Source organism: Aythya fuligula, chromosome 4, assembly GCF_009819795.1.
Source record: "Aythya fuligula isolate bAytFul2 chromosome 4, bAytFul2.pri, whole genome shotgun sequence".
NCBI lineage: Eukaryota > Metazoa > Chordata > Aves > Anseriformes > Anatidae > Aythya > Aythya fuligula.
This window is the reverse complement of record NC_045562.1, coordinates 57,522,527-57,539,203: the sequence shown is the minus strand read 5'-3', so window position 1 is coordinate 57,539,203 and position 16,677 is coordinate 57,522,527. Positions and strand designations below refer to the sequence as shown.

General features: G+C 37.4%; 1 protein-coding gene across 1 annotated transcript in view; it reads left to right on the top strand.

Moving 5' to 3' along the window:
- Nucleotides 1–16,677, top strand: part of STIM2 (stromal interaction molecule 2) — a 68,549-nt gene that overhangs the window by 37,943 nt on the left and 13,929 nt on the right. The window contains exons 3-4 of the mRNA XM_032186357.1: nt 73–203; nt 10,649–10,763. Coding sequence (XP_032042248.1) covers nt 73–203; nt 10,649–10,763 — 246 coding nt within the window. The remainder of the gene's footprint in view (nt 1–72; nt 204–10,648; nt 10,764–16,677) is intronic.

The window sequence follows — 16,677 nt, the reverse complement described above, 5'->3', positions numbered from 1 at the left end:
CGCTTTGGGAATTTTATATTCTAGAGTGACAGTGACTGATATTTCTGTTCTGATTTGTTTTCCCCCCTTTAGATCCCTGCAGTTCCCTCAGCCCACCATGCTTTACTGAGGAGGACCGATTCAGCCTAGAAGCTCTCCGCATGATACATAAGCAAATGGATGATGACAAAGATGGTGGTATTGAAGTAGATGAAAGCGATGAGGTAAGAATATAAAAAGTCTTCACTTGTGCATACCTATGAGGTCTGTCCTTCCCCCTGTTTTACATAGCTGCTCTTTATGTTCCAGAACCTGAGTAGTTGTTTCTTTTTAAATTCAGCCCTTTCTGCATGAAAATGCAGAAAGTAAGTCAGAAATGGAAAATTGTTGTCCGTGGTTTTAGCCTAAAAGAAAAAAAAAATAAGAGTATGTATAAAAGGTGTTATTTTTGATATTAGTGTAAAAGGTCTTGGCTTGGCTTGCATTGAGGGTTACTAAGCATTGATATAATCTACCAAATGTTATTTTAGTTTCTTTGCTTTAAGATTTTCTTGCTTAAGGCATCACCGGGCTTTCCTGTTTACCTCACATTTGTTCAAGGCGCTTCATGGTGCAAAACAGTACCTGTAAAAGACAGTCTAAATGCTTTATGTTTTTTTTTTTTTTTTCCCATCTTATGGGCAAGTAGTAAGCACCTCCTGCTAAAGGTTAATGACAGATTGAGGTCTGTGAACTAAGGAACGTTATTCAAAGCTGCCTGAAGCATTTTGTGATAGTGCTTGAATGATTTCAGTAGTCAGGCTCCTGGTGGCCCTGGCAAAGGGCTTGCCCTTTTGTACTTCAGCTTTACCATCTGGATACTCAGAATTACTGGGGAGGAATGGAGATCTATCCATGTAGTTTCACTGTTCTTGCTTCTCCAGCTTTCTGGCAGGAGAAAGGAGGGGTTGGTGTGTGTGTGTGTGAAGATGTCCCCTGATTTCCTGTTTGCTAAAAATGAGGGGTATTACCATGTGGTTCTGAAACCAATTCTCACTGAAGGTGAGTAGGAGAAGAATCTAGCCTTGTTTTCTCATCCCTTTTTTGTAACATCTCCCTGAAGGAATGAAGTTATGAGTTATCGTGGTCAAGTCTAATTTGATACCACACTGAGTTCTGTGTGAATATGTACAAAACAACTATGGTGCTTCCTGAAGGAATACAGTACAATAGAGAAGATGTTCCAGAGTAAACTAACGTGCTCCTGAGGAAAAAATCTGCCCTGTACCTTAAGGCGTGTAATGGTGCAGCAGTTCAGGCACTGAAAATACTCTGTAACATTAGAGCTAGGGTGTTTATTAACATGAATATCTGGGAGAGGCACAATCCAGTCTGCAAAATGAAACATTAGTGACTGTGAGTTTTCTGAGAAGCTTTTCAACATTGCATGATTATCTTGACTTGCACTGCATTTTTTTTATACACGAAGGTGAAGAAAGTTAAAAGAAAACACTGAAATACACATTGAAAAGTTTCTAGCAGTATTCAAAAGACCTGCCCTTGCTTCCAATACACCTCTTCATCTTTATCTCTGAGACTAAGTTTCCTCCTGTTGCAGAGGAGTGTCAAGGTGAATCAAAGCAGCAGAAGCTACTCTTAAATTCGTTAAAATGACTGAAATTTGAATAGATCATGAGGGTTGCGGTTATAGCTAGGGTATGAGAGATTAGTGAAGCTATGTATTCAAAGTACTCACCGTGCATAAAGCAAGACAACTGAAATGTAGCCCTTTCTCTCTACTCTGTTTTCAAATGTTGGTGTATTTAATAAGAGCTAAATTAGCTTTTTTTCTGCATTTAGTATCTTGCAGATCAGTGAATACGTATTTGCACAGATGTACTTTCATCTAAGACATTACAAGCAAACCTGAAATTAGTGAAAACCATAATTTAATTGGAAGATAAACTAGTAATCTATATGTTCCTGTGCTGCTTTAACTAGTTTTTATCTTAATCTTCAAAAATCTGACATTTTAACAATGAAGTTATCTAATTACCTTATTACTTACAACACATGTAGTATATATTCAGAACAGTAATTGACACTGCTTCCAAAACAGATGTTTTATCTGTCAGAGTGGATAATGCTGCTTGTCTTGATTAAAGATGAGAATAGATAATAAACCACTTAATTATAAATAAAGCTTGCATGAGATACAGGGATCTTCTTAACAGCAAGGTAATGGATTCTTACTGTTATGTGCTGCATGGCTTCTGCTTACAACAAGACTCCTGGAAGAGCAGTATATTGATATTCACCAGCTTTATTATTATTATTTGGCAGGAAAAATGACAAGGTATATTAACTTTCTGCTGTTGTACCACTAGTAAAACAGTGTTATGGATTGCAAGCCTGTATTTACACTGAGGAAGGAAGTTCTTGTAAATAAGTTATTTTGAGAAAGGAAAGGTGACAAGAAATAAAGATGTTGAACTACTTTAGCTATTTTAATTTGCTAATCTAGTTGAGAACCCCTGGCAGTGATTCCCGAGACCTTGCTTGCTCTTCTTTTTTGGAAAGTTTCTCATGCCTTGTTTTTGTTGTAGTTTGTTTATTCTATGTAAAATAAAGTCTCACATAAAACTGTTCCTTAGAGAATGAATTTCTCTAGGAAGTAGGAAAACGTGAACATTTATAAGAAACTTCGTGTTTCCTCAAAACTTGTCTGCAACTGGAAGCCTTTTGGGGTTGGCTTCTGTAGGCTTGAAAGAAGATTTTAGCTAGCTAACCTTTGTGAAGTTCATGTGGGAAACTTGATCAAAATTTTTACTATGAGATTTATTAGTCACTGAAACACATAAGGGATTTGTGGAAGTCAGCTAAGAAAGGTGGAAGGGTTCTAGTCTGATCATGGACTGGTGAGATTTTTCCTTAGTTTTGATGTGTTACCTAAGTTAAATTCACCAGAAAATACTTTTCTAGTTTGAAATGCTAGAAAATATTTGAGGAAGAAAAGAGGTTATGTCATAGATACTCATTTTTGATTTTTTTTTATTCAGGATTCACATAATTTTATAACATTTTCCTGAATTTTTAATATAGAATAACATAATTCAAAAACAAGGAACATAACTCAAAGGAAAAAAAGATTGATTTGGATAATAAACTTGTGTTATAATTTAAAGTAGATCATGCTTTACTGTGCTGCTATTAATTTTTGTGAAGTAGGATATCACCGTGAAAGGCAGAATGGGAGGAAAAAGGAAAAGCATAGAAGACAAGACTGTAGTTATCATTAGGGTAGGTCAATATGAATTTTTCAAATCTGGCTCCTGCTACTAATATTTTACTATTAATGTACAAAAGGTTGCAGTTGTTTACATTGCTTCAAAGGTGTAGACTGTAAAAGGGTAACTAAAAGGGAGGACATTATTGACTGAGGCTTTAGTCATGTGCTGTGGGAGGCTATCTGCCTCAGGAAGCATCTGTTACAGCAGGCATATATGACTTATTTTAATGATGAAGAGGCACGAGTAGCAAGACAGACTTATCAGCATGTTCGTTATTTACCAAGTTTTTTTCCTGTTTCCAAAGAAACTGTATGTGTAGATCCTACATCATGTAATCACCTCAAGGAATCTCACTGTAGAAATAAGTAAGTTGATGGTTTTGAAATATTACTATGTTATGTGTATAATGACACAAAAGCTAATGGCATGAATTTACAGCATTTCATGGGATCCCTCGATTAGGTGATTTAGTATCTCAATATCTTGCATAATTAAAACAAAAACAAAACAAACAAAAAAACACTAAAAAGAATACCAAGAGACTGCAGTACTGAAAGCATCAAATGATCAGAGAATGCCCATGAGCAAGATTGGTCAAAGCAGCTGGAAACTCAGAGGTGAGATGTATAAGTGATGTCTGGAGACAAGAATGTAAAAATCAGTCTGTAGCAGCTTAAACAGGGTGGGTGATCATCATCTGTACAGCGACCAAAGCAGTAAAAGTAGCTAATGTGATTTGATCAGGAAGAGTAGATCAGCGCCTTGGCTGTGTGATGGGCAGCCCAAGACCTTCCTTGAAGTGAAAGTGGCCATTTCAGAACGTGTGCAAGCTCTGTGAAGCCATTAGTTGAAGGTCATATTTGCATCTGTGATGCAAATAATCCAAGAGAGATGGAACAACCTATGTTATGAGAGAGTGTTTGAAAGAAGATGAAGAGGTGGAATAATCCAGTTGGGAACCAAAATTGAGGAGGTAGAAGAGTCAAGCATAAACAGAAATAAGTAATTTCTAGAATTAGGTTGAGTCGAGAAATACATGCCTCAGTAAACCCTGCCTTTGGTGCTCATTGTCCTTTAAGGTTTTAAGAAAAAGTAGAAGAGTATGAATGGTTCTCCTTTTACTTAGTGTGTAATTTGCTGGTGATATTCCCGGTGGTTTACATTTCCTTTCTTTTAGCAGTTAAAATGGTACATACAAACACCACAGTCTGTTTTACAAGCTTGCTATATGAAAATATTGTGCACTTAAAACTTTTAAACTCCAGATACCTCTGTATTCTTGAACAAAAGCAAATTTATACACAGCATCTCTGTCCCCTTTAATTGTTAAATCTTGGAGACAGTAAAGAGTTAGCAAAATATTTTAGGGGAAAAGTACATCTATGTAATATGTTGGAAAAATGAGTGGCTGGTAGATAGTGCATATGTATAGGCAGTTGATGGAATAAATGGACATACTTCTAGCTTTCCCAAACTTTTTAGATGATAGGGAAGCATAGAAGTTACAACCTCCCTAAATTTAGCCAGAGGCTCCTGAAGAAATCCATTCAAATGTTTTTAAACTGACACGTGTTTTTTAAACTGTCACACGTGTGACGTAGTTGGAGAGCTTGATCTGCCTTTGTTAGTGTCTCTTGGGACCTTGTTAAACTTCAGGAGCTCACCCCAGGTGTTGTAACTTCAGCTGGGAGGAGATCTACTGTGAGCTCTTGCTTCCTCTCATTGCCTGCAAATATACACTCAGCAAGAAATGTCCTTGTTAAAGGACATAAATTCCCTTAGTGTTTTGGCTTTGACATTATCACTTTTATAATAAATGTCCTTAAACTGCTGTTTGTAAGGTGTGTAAGGTAGAAAATGCTTCAGAGGCAGACTGCTGGGCAAAACTGTGTGTTGTAGGGAAATGCTTACTGCGGCGGCTCAGAAACGATACAACTGTTTTGCATCATCCCAGATATCTCCCGAGTGCGTTTTACATCTCGCTGTGCGAGAACATTGTGTGAAGAACATTGAACTTTCAGATGAGTACGCTGAGTGTCCTAACCAGTACGACAGCCCTTTTCCCCCAAAGCTATCTGCTTACTCTAAAATTCCGTTAGTTTTAGTAAGCAGCTAAATTTCAGCTGCAGATGTGTTAGTAGAGGTCTTGCTTCTATTGAATTTTATCATTCACCTGCTAATGCGTTTGCCTCTGATTGTTAAAAGGCAAACTCTTCTATCCTCCTGAAGTTTTGCAGCAGCTCAGCATGTCTACACAGTCTGTGCTTTTCAGAGCCCGCTAGGCAGGAGGCAGCCCTGCCTTGAAAGCATGATGGCAGTGCTAGTCTGTGGCTGTGTCTGTGCAAAGAAGTCCAGTGGAGCGGCAGCGTCTGTTATCATGGGTATGGTTGCATAGAAACTCGTGCAGACGTGTTTTGGATCAGACCTGCCTCATGCCTTGCCTCCTTGGAGGTGCTTAAGCTAATGTGTAGCTGTCTGCACCTGTTTTGTAGCATTGCAGGCAGTTAGTCCTGCTACAATTAAATGCTCTCTTGGAAATTAATTCCAGCTTTTTTTTTTTTTTTTTTTCCCAGTAGAACTTGTAGGTTACTTAAGATACACTTGCTTCTGCTTTCATTAGCCATGGACTTTGTTTTACTGGAGATGTTTCCAATATGCTTGAATAAATTACCTTATTTTACTCTGTAAAATCTTCAGAAGCTATTTCTATGGGGGGAAATGGTGAATGCTGTTGTACCTTAATTGCAGCATGTTGAATGTTAAAAGCACACTTGCCATCAACTTGCCATCATAACTTGGTAAGGCTTGACAGTGTGCAATAGATGGAGTAAATCTGGTAGCACAGGATGGGACAGCTTTGTAAAAGGCCATTTAAGGGTGACTGCTGCTAGGACTGCCTCTATACTAAGGTAGGGTTAAAGGAAAATTGAGGTTTTGACTTGTTGCAGGTTTTCTTCAGAAGAATTAAAGCAAGAGGAAATAATAAAACTGAAAGGAATAACACTGTAGAAAGGAATGGTTGCTCAAGGGAGGATGGTAACACTTAGCCAGGAGATGTTACTAATTGCTCTTAAAGTAAACTTGTCAGTTGGAGGGTCTATTTTAAGTTTGTGAAACTGAAAATCATAAACTTGTGTCTTTATCCAGAACAAGGAATAAACATAGCATGAGTGCTTCCTTCTGCAGTTAGTGAATGTGGTTAATTTTACTTTTCCACTGTTTAGCAAAAGTATGCGATTGTTCATTTGCTCCTCAAGGAGCAAGGATGTTTTGCAATTTTGCAACTTCCATATTTTTCTGCCCTGCATCTTTGTGGTGTATGGCTTTAGTGTGTCAGTGCTCCCTTGGTGTCAGACCTGTGTTGGATTTTGGTGTCTGTTTTTCTTCTTTGGAAGGGTTAGAAGTTTGTGGTTCTTGCTTCAGGCTAGTTCTTGGTTGAGTTTGCTGGGTTTTGGTGAATGTTACAGAAATAAAGGCTCTGTGGAGAGGAAGGTGGTGGCTCACCTGACCTTGCCTTGAACTGTTCCAGGGCTTCAGCTTCTGTTGGCGCCAGGATGAAAGTTTTTCATCCCCACTTTATTACACTGAATCCTGGGCTCTGGGATATGATTTTTTGTTTGTAGGAGCACAGTTGTTAATATTTCTTCTGGGATCAAAACTCCAGGTTTGATTTTAGGTGTGTGGCTTTCTTTAAAGTAATTTTTAGTTGTTTTTGAATTACCTACCTCAACTAATGGCTATTTTACACTTCTTTTTACGTAACTCGTCTGCTTTCTTGGTTTCAAATTTGTAGTCTTTAAAAGGCCTTCTCCCTGTTGAATAATTATGTTGGCTAAGATAATACTTCGATGTGTTTTGTCAGAGCTAATTCTTTTAACCTCCCAATTTAGAGTTACTTTTCTAACCTCTTCTTTGTGTACTTAATGGCCAGGGCAACAGAAGAGAGATTAGCTGCCATGACAAGGAACAGAAAAATCCTCTTTCTACCAGAGTTGTTCTGTTTTTATGGCTTTCTTCAATTTAGGATGCAATTCCTTTTCTTAACAAAACTTCCATATTAGGCCAGCTCTTAAAAAAAGGTATTTTAAGCAAAAGAGATGTTTGTTGACTGTCATATCTCTTCATTAGCGACTGCATTCCTTCTTTGAAAAGTGATGTTTTCTTGTCCAGCTGTACATGCTGTAACTCTTCCCTGTGGCAGTCCTGTGCTGTGACTGTCTCTGACCTGAGAGCAATATAGGTGGGATTGAACAGAAGACAGGCACTTTGGTTTTTCATGGAGAAATCCTCATAAACACAGGACCACTCCCGTGGAGTTACTGCAAACTAATTATTTAATGCAAGTTGCTCGAGGTGTTTGTGTGTGGACTCCTTGTTTAAAAAAACAAACAAACAAAAACATTTAGTCAAATACCCTAACAGTCTTTCAATGTAAATTAGATCTTTTCCACTATTCTTCTCTCCTTCTGGATTTTTTTTTTATTGTAAACTTAGATTTTTCTGTATTTGTGATGAAATTTGAAATTAAGCTTTCAGTTTTCCCCCCTCAAGCTTACATAGCTGTGTTCGCATCAGTGCCGTGTGAATGTATCTGTTAACTCCTGCTCCCTCTGCTGGCTTTGTAGCCCAACAACAGGAAACCTTGAAAGTTTTCCATACATCCTTTCTGCATTGCTTAACTGGCTGTCGAGGTAACCCATGTTGCATTTTAAAAATCAGAACGCTTTCCTGTATAACCTTATAGGGCTCTTGTGTGATATGTAACACCCTAAAGCTTTTCTGTATATCAGTTGGCATCTGTCATCTCTTTCTTCCTAGCCTTGTCTGTAGCATGATTTTCTTAACAGCATTTCAGACTTTTTCTTGACAGCACCTGTAGCTGTTCAGATGTTCCTGTCGTGAAATATTTTGCTTTTGCTGTCAACTAGCAATAGATGGAAGAAAATTGAAAACTCGGAGGTATGAGCTTTAGCTGGGGAGGTGCAAAATGTGCTGAAACCTTTAGCTACAGCATGTATTCCATTCTGTTCCCCTTCAGAAACCACACTGGCCTTTTTAAAACAAATGTCTGTGCCTGTCACAGACACCTTCGATTGTACATCGTGTGCTGGTTATGGGAATTACCAGCTTCAGAGTTGTTGTGCCAATCTGGGAAGTACTCAGAGTTCATGTTTGGACTGTGGAACATGCAGCAGATACATTTCCATATGGTTACAGCAGTCATTCCTTTCTGTGCTTACTGTACTTTTTTTACTACTGTTGGACCAGGGTGTTTTCAAAGTTCTGCAAATGGCTCTACCCCAACAGGCTGCATTCTCAATTTTCTCATTTAGTACATTTCTCTGATATTTCTCGTATGCATGCGTGTGTAAACATGAGCATCTCTGCCTTCTTATACGTATGCACAGTAGTAGTTCAAGCACACATGAAATTTTTATTGGCTAAACAGAAATAATTGAGTAATCAAACTGCTTTAGAAAGCTATTGTCTGTCAGTCAAAAATGCTCTGAAGTGGTAGGTGAAAGAGGGCTTGCACCCAACCTGTATTTGGAACCAAAAGATAGGCATGGTATTTATGATTGGATTCAGGAAGGCAACTACTATTGTATCTGAAGTGTAGTAGTTAGAGGAGAAACCTGAATCCCTTCCTGTATTTTTTTTAAGACTTCTAATTTTCTTGTAAGAATGAAGATTTTAATAAGGGGACTTTGGTAAGTGTGAGTTTCTTCTTGTATATTTCTGCTATCATACATTGATTGTTTTTCCATCTGGTGCAACTTGAACTAAATCATCTCTAGATTTGTTAGAAATGTGGGAAGATCTGCAGATGCTCTATTCCAGGAGTAAAGTTTAAGTGGGACATCTAGCAGTTCACCACTTGCCATTCTTTATCACCTTTGTTTGAAGCAGAGATAGCATATGGACCTGCCACATAAAAACTCTTTTTTGTTAGCTGTCTTGACTACCTATAGCAAGTTTTGGTTGGGCTGCATATCCTTCAGGGAGTGAGGAAAGCAAGTAATCTCCTCTGAGATTACTTTGCTCTCATGTTAGTTTTCTGGTACTGCTACTCATAAGGTGTCCATCCACAGAGGTGTCTGATGGTGTGCTTTTTAGGGTCTGATACCGATGTAAGGTTACTGCTACTAATGGGAGATGGGTTTGCTAACCAGTATTCCAACTTCTCTAGGCTCTGTGTGAAACAAATAAGACCGGCACCTATTTGTTATGTTCTGTGTTATTCTTCTATTGTCTTGCTCACTTTGTCCACTTGGAAAGCTTCATTCATACCTGCAGTAAGTTTTTCAATCTCTCCCTCTCATAATTTCCCCTACTTCAATTCTGACTTGCAGCTGAAGATATTTCAGTTACACTGAAACTTGGAAAAAGAATGGGAAGCAGTAGGTACGAGAAGAATTAAGGGGTTTCTCTGGCATAGTGCTGTACTACACTGCAGCACTAGTGTGGTTTTATGCACACCCAATAATGAATGCAGTATAAGAGCTAAGATTGTTGGCTAATGGACATTTAGCACTCCTCAGCTTTTGGGGGAGGGAGGAAGGTCTTCATTTCATGGTTGTGGTATCCATTTTTCCTGACAGTGGCCCTAGCTAAGAGGATATATGCTAGGGTCTTGCATTTCCATGCTTTTTCTGGCTCTATGTATAAAGAGAAACCATTTGCAATGACTTGTGAAATACTGATACAACACTGTTGTATAATGAGATTGCAGGATCTGTTTTGTTATGCTTACTAATATGCAAAGCTTGGTATTTTGACATAGGCTTTCTATTAATTATTGTAAATGAAATGCCATGTGTAATACTTCTGTGCTTGGAGTGTAGCCACTGAGGCATCATTATTAAGAAGAAAATTGTCCCTAAGATGGCTTCTGTTTTTAATTTGAAATGGAACTAAAATTTGTTATCTACTCAGAAGACTAATATTAGTTAACACCTTTCTATCATTCCACAAGCGGTTGTTTTTAACTGCTGTAGCAGGATTCAGGTATTACTCATCATCCATAAAGGTCTGGTGTGTTTTCTATTATTACATAGTCATCTTCATCTATTGAAGGTAAGACCAAATGTATTCAGAATGGAAAAGTATGCAGTATGATTTGTGCGGTGCATACTTGGAATCACTAAGTCTAAGGTACAAGAAAAATGTTGTTAAACGTTATATACTAGCAATTGCAAATTCAGTTTTCCTAGAGTTTAATAATTGCAGAATCAAGTCCTGTAAGAGTGTTAAAACTTCCTTTTTGAGTCTTTGACATAGTCAGCTTACATGAATTGTGTGCTGCTTGCAAGGGGAAGAGATAGTAAAGATTTTTTTTGCCCTGATATACTTGCAGCTTCTGCTTAGAAAGTGATGTTTTTTAATTTGTTTTCCTTCAGTTTTTAAGGGAAGATATGCAGTATAAGGATGCCTCGAATAAACATAGCCACCTACACAGAGAAGACAAGCATATTACCATTGAGGATTTATGGAGACGCTGGAAAACATCTGAAGGTAGGTTAAAAATATATTGGTTATTGAAATAGACACAGTTTTCCACCAAGTTGTTTATAGTAGTAAGTGGATGACCTCTTCTTCAGCATTTTCATGAATCTGTATCAGTACCGTGATTCACAGGGGTATAAAAACCCAACTGAATGCTCACTCTAGTGTTAATTTCTTTTTGACGTGCTGGGTACATTAAGATAGCTTTCACACTCATCGGTATGAGGTTGTAATTTATGGAAGTGACTGTTGCAATCATTGAATTCCAGATAAGTGTTTTTATTTAGTGAGCAAACCCTAAGGGTTTCTATCAAGGTGTTTTTTAACATTAATTATACACTGTACTAAGTGGAAAATCCAATGTACTTCTACTGTATAAATTGTCTTTGGGCTACAAAGAGCTAAAATTCCTAGTCCTAAGTATTTTTTAAAATCTTTTGAAACTTGGGATACAGGACCATGCAATGATGATCCAACGTGCATTCCTTGATTTGAATGAAATTATAAGCCACATACTTCATGAATGGTATACTGTTCATTGCTGAGTATGTTCCAGGATTTAGTGATGAAAAAATAAATCTGTAAAAGTTAGGAATGTTGGTCATAGTTAAGAGTAATTTTTTTTAACATTCATAAGCTATTGAACTAATGATGTGTGCTTAAAGATCTGTAAATTAGTATCAGTTGAACAAAAGATTGAACAGAAGCAAATTGAAACTAGGAAGATGACATTTGTTCAACTACTGTTAGGCACTCGTTTAAGTGCAGTCAGAGGTCATACATTGCAACTGTTTGCTATGTAGTAAACCAGTTGTATTTTAATCGGTGGATGTTTCTTGCTTCATCTCTTCAAGTATCCTTTAGGTACTTGCTCACAGAAGATCTTGTGCAATGAAAACATTGCAACTAAATTATCAAAGAAAAATTTGTCTACAATTTTGTCTGACCTATAGTAACTCTTCAGAAATGCAGGCTGTAGTATTATCAGAAGTATCTGTATATAACTTTGTTCCACGTCTCTTGAGTACAGTGAGTAGTGTGAATAAGACTCAGATTTTGAAAGGACTGTCTGGTCTTCCTGTGTCTGCTTATAGAGGCTTTGCTCTGCACTGTTCAGTGCTGTTGTATGTTCAGTACCATTATACTGAAGTTCTACCATAGGGATGAAAATGAGCCTCCCAAGCGGACATATAAAGGATGCTTTAGGAAAAGTGGAGTTTATACTAACAATATTAAAGTTTTATGTTTCTAATTGAAATCTAACTGTTATATGCTTATTTTCTTTATTCTTTCTTTTAATTGTATGCTAAGAAATAAAGTTGTTGAAGTTTTTGGAACTTTTCACTTGAGCTGCTTAAATTCTGAGATTTCCAAACTCATGTTTTGGTAATTAATAACTGCCTAAGCTTTTTATATGATGTTCCTCTTCACTGCTTTTTGAACTTAGAAGCAAAGTGACATGGTCTTGAAATGTTTTTTTTTTTTTTTTTTTTTTTCCCAATACAGAACTTTTCAAAGTTGCCTCTGATTTTTTTTTTTTTAATATGTATATGCATGCTTGGTTTTGGTGACTTAGAAAGCATGAAGCCTCTCAAATCTTAAACTATTTTCTTTTAACTTTAGGAAACACACAAGATATTGCTTTTCCTTTTTAGATGTTTTAGGAATACTGATTTAAGTGCTGCTAGTATATAGTGCCAGTTTAATGCAATTTGACAGCATGAAGCAAGAGCGTGGATGGTAGTGTAAATGGTGGTATCGGTAATTTGAGACTTCGTTAAGTAGTCTGTAGGTATCTGTGAGAATTACAAGCTCTAAATAGTGCCTTTGACAGTGCCCATTAGTGCTTATGCAGAATTGTCTTCTGGATTTAGTGTTTCTTATTTTATGGTGAATTGAATTGTCCTTTCTTTCTCATAAAGATAATTTTCTCCAGATGTTTGTCTTCAGCATATATCAAGTAGTTTAAAATAGCCTTTTGTTTGATACAAGATGGATGAGATTTGAGGGAAGAAAAAAAAAAAAAAAAAGCAGATTGCTTTTTAATTATTTCTGGCACGAGGCCTGCTTTTGGTATCCCCCCTTGCCTTAAAATCCATAAGTAGTAGTCTGTACTGGTGCAAGTTAAAGGGATTTCGAGGCTGCTGTAAGTTTTTCTTGCATGAAAGGAAAGACAGTGCAGCTAAAATCAGCATCTAGTCTGTTGCTCTGTTGCCATACAGCTTTGGTGACTCTTTCAGTGAAAACAACTGGCACTTAGTTTAGTTGATGCCGCTGACCATTTAAACTTTTAAATCTTGTGATTTAACTCTGGAGAGACAGAACTCTTTTTAGAAGATTGGTTAGGAACTGGCATATCTTGTGTAAAGCATAGAAAACCCTGCTTCCTAAAAGTCTTCTGATTTCTGTTCTTATGTACGCCTGTTCCTTGTGTTCCATATGCTTGCCGTGTGGTGTTTGACTGTCTTTTTAACTAAGCAGTATTTATTTATATATGCACAAAGTCTGTCAGCTATTCTCAAGTATCAAGGTTAGTTGTTGTTGAGTTAAAGTTCAAGTGCAGAGTCGGTATTTATTCTGCCTTGAAGAGGTGCGAGGTGGGAGTTCACAAAGGTGATGCATGAACACTTGCTTTGATGTCTAAAAAGTGATTGAGCAGAAATTGGCATTCAAAGTCCAGTCTGGAGCATCTGTGGCCCTAGCCCTTGTATTCTGCACCCCCTACACCACCCAGATCAAGTCTGCATGAATTTGAGTGCTATTAGAAGAGAGATGTTTACATATTTAGTCTCAGTCATAAGGCAGTCTGTAAAACTGGGGCAGGAGCCTTCAGCTGGATAGCTCTCTGACCTGCCTGGGTGAATAGAGCAGGGAGCTGTATTCTTGACAAGGTAGCATTGTCCCATACGACTTCATTGCTGTGGCAAAACAAAACTGTAGTGGTCAAACCTGGAATTCTTGAGTTGTTTACTTCTGTCAGAATAAGTCCTACCAAAAGTCAGTTTCTATGAACTGATTTTTTTTAAAGAAAAAGCAACTACTTTTTCTCTGCCGTTATGGCTTATTTGACGTTTAATGTCATACATCCTGTAGTTTGTGGACTGTTCTATAATACAAAATGGCAAATACAAAAAATGCAAGCTCTGTATTTTTCCTTCTGCTTTCCACAGAGAAGAAAGTAAAAGGTGACCTGAAGTCTACCTTCTTTAGTAGATAAACAAAGCCTTTAAAAATATCATTATATATGTCATCACCTGTTTTAATCTGAGGTAATATTTCGTAAGTATTCTTGCAGTAGCTAGGACTAAACTGCACGCCATGGAGATGTTAGGATTGTTTTCCACTTTGTTAATCGTTTACTGTCTCAGTTTTTAAATATCGGAGATTGGAAACACGTGTGGGTCTTGGCGAAGGACATGTTACCTAAGGCTCCATGCCATTTGGAGCAGGATGAGTACAGTACTGCAGATGGGTTGTCTTGCATGAGGTGAAAAAAGACATGCACTTGGCTATTGAAAAGATAGAGAAGAAGGTAAACGCTGACCCAGACTTAAAATTTTTCATGCTATTCAAAAGTTATAAAAACTAATAGCAGCATATTTCATACTAATGCTTTTGAATCTTTCCATGTGTTTGATAGAGTATGTTTTTTTTTTTTTTTTTTTTTTTAATTTATTACCTGGTCAGCCTGCTTTTAACTCTAAGCCCAGAATATGGCTGTCATTCACTTTTGGCCAATGCTAAACTCTTTGAAATACTGCTGTTGAATGCAGTCTGACTTCTGAAAGGTGCAGGAGGTCCAAAGGAGTACTGGGGCTGATACTATAATGGTTTTACTTTGTGGCTCCCTGTGCTATGTGATAAATCTAACGTGATTAAAGGGATATATATATAGCCTGATCTTCCAATCAGTTATGAATATGTGTTAGCAAGGAGCAACTTTGATACAGGGCCAGTTTGAAGGTCCTTTTTGCTTCTTTCACCTTCAAGTATGTTATAGATGTTTTTTTAAAAAAAAAAAAACAGCCACGTTGGGATCCAGAGCATAACAGCTGATGCAAGTCTACAGACTGAGTGCTGCATTGGGGTGTAAATGTGGCTTTTATACCTGCCCACCCAAAGCATGCTGCTGACATCCTCAATCTCAAGATAGCTCTTTGAAAATAAGTGTGAGAGGGAAGGATATGATATCTCTTTTAATGCAGTGTGCTTTTAACTTACAGCAATTGTCAATTGCTACTCCACTATCTGAAGGACTATGCTCTTTTTGGGTGATTAAAATATGGAAAAATTACTACTACTGCAGCTTGCTTATTGGAGCTGTCACAATCTAATTGCCAGTGCTGATCGAGATGAATTTCTGCTGGCCAGCTTGACTTTCAGTATGCTCCTGTCATCAGTGCTCTTGTGTCATGTTTCAGTAGGCTATAAATGCTTCTGCAGGAGAAAAAGGCCAGTTTGCTTCTCGCTGCTGTGTGCTGTTGTAGAATAAATTCATACACTGGTCATAAGGTCTTGTTAGAGACAAGTCAAGCAATACTTCTGACCAGTATATGCCATGTAGAAAACACAAATGGAAAGAAACAATTTGAAGGCTTTCGCTGATAGCAAGTCTCCCAGGGCTCTGCTGTGGTGCTGCAGAAAAGGGAGGACAGGGCTACAGCTGGACAATGTGGGCATTTGTGGGCCTAGCACTAGAAATTCACTGACGCAGAAGCAGATTCTAAGTGTCCGAGCAGTGTCAATAACTTACAGAAAAGTCTTCTACAGAATAAAGCTCTGATGGATTAAGCACTTGTTGTGAAACCTTGTTTTGGGACCTGGAGCAAATTGCCTGGCTTGAAGGTTGGCTTTATAAACTGACAGGTTAAACTGCAGGTTTCTCTTGCAGTCTTTGTTTCTGTATTATAATTGTTTCAGACTCTCAAACAGTATAGATATGAAACCCTTAAGTTGAAGGAAGCTTCTGTGGTGGTAAGAGGACGCTTCAATGGACCATTATTGTTGTATGGAACACTTGTGTTCAGTTTCCCCAGGGTGTCCCCTGGTCTACTTCCATTCCCTGATCAGTGCTGTAGTTGAAAAGTGATTTTATGTGTATTTCAAATAAAACATAAGTGAAAAAGCAATCAGTTATTGCATGAAGTCAAAATCTAACAGTTTCTACAAAGAACTCGTATACTTTGAAAATAAATTCTAAATGTAGAAATTGTGCTTCATGTAAATTCAAATGTATTTCATTAGAGCCCAGATGATATTTCTTAGGTGAAAAGTTTAAAATTTACTGCTGAGGGGTGTGTGTGTGTGTGTGTGTGTATATATATATATATATATATGTTTATATATATATATATATATATATGTGAAAACAGTTTCACCTAAATCTTGACAGTGTGACTACCAGGTATTTTCATCAGCAGTGAAATTTCAGTTTTTCCATTTATCAACTCAGTGAATTGTGTTACTTCCAAAATTACATGTTGTACTCTCAGTGAAGTCTGTAGTGTGTAGTAGCTATTTTAGGTAACTTTTGTATGTCAAATCAAAACTGTGCATTTGCTTTGAATCAGTTTGTGAATCTGATGCTTGCAGGATGCAATTAAGGATGATCTGGATGATCGTAGTCAACCTTTCTGAAATGCTTAAAATTAGTTGTGAAACTGATCTTTTCACATTCAAGAAACATTTAAGAATCTTTGCAATGAGCATATGATCTGTTTACAAATAGCCGAGACATCATTTATCAAAGCTTAGGGTATTACGACAAAACCGTGTCTGTTGTAAGATCAACACCTGGACAACAGCTTGTGGTGCTAAAGCAGAGGAAGAAATGGGAATAGTGTGCTGAGAAGGAGTAATACACCACCTATATGAATGGCTGCAAGCGGTTTGTATTGTGACTGTATTTCAAAAGCTTGTAAGT